This window comes from Nicrophorus vespilloides, unplaced genomic scaffold (assembly GCF_001412225.1).
Source record: "Nicrophorus vespilloides isolate i.1.1-1 unplaced genomic scaffold, Nicve_v1.0, whole genome shotgun sequence".
NCBI lineage: Eukaryota > Metazoa > Arthropoda > Insecta > Coleoptera > Silphidae > Nicrophorus > Nicrophorus vespilloides.
The window spans coordinates 503-2771 of record NW_017098749.1 but is presented as its reverse complement, the minus strand read 5'-3'; the positions used below and the strand labels follow the sequence as shown (position 1 = coordinate 2771).

At 33.3% G+C, this 2269-nt stretch overlaps 1 protein-coding gene across 1 annotated transcript; it reads left to right on the top strand.

Moving 5' to 3' along the window:
• Nucleotides 1-199: 199 nt before the first annotated feature.
• Nucleotides 200-1704, top strand: LOC108563120 (furin-like protease 2; the record flags this gene model as incomplete). Its single annotated transcript, XM_017921704.1, has 2 exons — nt 200-334; nt 1501-1704. Coding segments are annotated over 2 exons (339 nt in total), but the record flags the coding sequence as incomplete, so codon positions are not given.
• Nucleotides 1705-2269: the final 565 nt, after the last annotated feature.

Genomic DNA, 2269 nt, shown 5'->3' with positions numbered 1-2269 from the left:
CGGATATATCCGCCTTGGTGACGCAATCATGGAATCTTAGTACTAAGCGAGGCGCTGCTAGTCTTTTTCAGACAATAGATCATTGTCTTATAAAAATTAATCAATTTCATTTAAAATTTGATATAATTCCAATTATTATTACTTTTACAAATGTAAAATTGGATGAATTTTAATATTTTTATTTGTGTGTTTTTTTTAGAATGGTGGTGCGAAGGACGGTTTGGACATGAACTTGGGTCCCGCCTGGCAGAAGGGATACACTGGAAAGGGCGTCGTAGTTTCCATCCTCGACGACGGAATCCAAACTAATCATCCCGACCTCGCGCAAAATTACGTAAGTAATTAAATTCGACCAACTTCCTCGTCGGCATTTCCTCCAGTTTAGTTTTATTAGTTTTTTTTCAGTCGCTCTTTATTTTTCTTTGTTTTTCATCTTCATCACTTGAGAGGTTAAATTTTGTTTGTCACACTTTCCAAGTGCTCCGTACATTGAAAATCAAATGAATTACTGAAATTTTGATATAAATTTTGTTAATTAAACGAATATAAAGTTCTACATATTTCATTTTACTTTAAAAGTAGCTTAAAGTAATTTGTCCAATCAATTTTTATACTTTTTTTCATGATTTTTATAAAATCAACAGCAACATAATTTCCATTTCATTTTTCATAATTATTTTTCATAATAATTACTTTAAATTAATTCATTTTGTAAAGTGATTCAGCCCAAAATTCACGAATTCATAATTTACGAATTTAATAGATAAATTCTTGATTATTAATTAAACAGATAAATCGCAATCAATTTCGATAATACGAAAGAAAATATTAATATTTGATTGACAAAATATTGATTATTTTTCATATTAATATTTTTAGTAAATAACGCAGCTTCGATTATAAGTTTAAATTAGTAAATTAATAATAATTGTTGCAAATATTTGTTGTGTCACTTCTTGTTTTCTTTAATAGTTGCAAATTTATGTACTTTGCAAGAGCATTTCCGAAGATATGAATGTAATTAACGTCTTGTGTACGTAATCCAAGAACGTCAAAGTTTGGAAAGTTTCGCGAAGCACATCGTTATTGCTTTCACGGAAATTACAGAAGCGAAACAATGACCAAAAATTTCTACTGCTTTGTTTTATTGTTCATACTGTTATGGTGATATTTAAATTTTCGCGCGTTCTATGAACGAATATTAAGCTGAAGATGGAAGAGAAAAGAAGATTTATGATTGGTATATACTTATATAACATTTGTCTGGTTTGGAAGAGGAGGAGGAGGAAAAAAATCTAGTATATAGCTCGTCAGCTGAATTAAGTGAATTTATCGAAGGTTATGGTGATCCGCCTACTGGCAAATGGATTACAGCCATGATGGGCATCATCATCAGCGTTATTGATATAGGCCATTTCCTTTATTGCGATTATTTATGTATTTGTTTGCTGCTCATCTCCTCGTGTGTTTCTCTTATATTTACTCGTTTCTTTGGATTAGGATCAAAGAGCCAGCACAGACATCAACGGGAACGACGATGATCCGATGCCGCAAGACAACGGCGACAACAAGCACGGCACCAGGTGTGCAGGAGAAGTGGCCGCAGTCGCCTTCAATCAGTACTGCGGAATCGGTGTCGCCTACAACGCAAGCATCGGAGGTACGTATTTGATAGCAATTCTTTCCGATTATGCAAATCGTTAACGTTTCATTACAGTCGAAGGTATAAAAATGAAAGAGAAAAAAAGTAACATGCAGACACACACAAGTATAGTTATACGTATATTTTTTTTATCACAATAAATTTCTCGCTCGTATCTGGAAGGCACGGAACGTGAGGAAAGATAAGTGCGGGGGAGGGTGCAAAATACACCCAAGGTTTTTTATTTTTTGAATACTCGCATACTTTATGGACGAAAGGAAGAAAAACCAAATGGTGGCTTCAGACGGGGGTTTGATTTATGTGTAATCCTGTTCTTCGTTCCTCTTTGTCGCTCATCATACAATATTCACGTTTAATTACTCGCCCCGTTTCATTTATATTTATATAAAAAAAACGCGAAATCGATGCTACCTACATCTACCTGGCATTCCCGGTATTACATTGATGAATACGTAATTACAATACCCAATTCATTAGTTTCTTTTTGTTCAATCAATTTTGAGTATATATAGGATGCAGTATGAAACCCTGGGGAATAGCTGAAAATATTTCATTGCTTATATGTTTTATTTTCATAAGTAAATATCAAACAATACAAACATTATC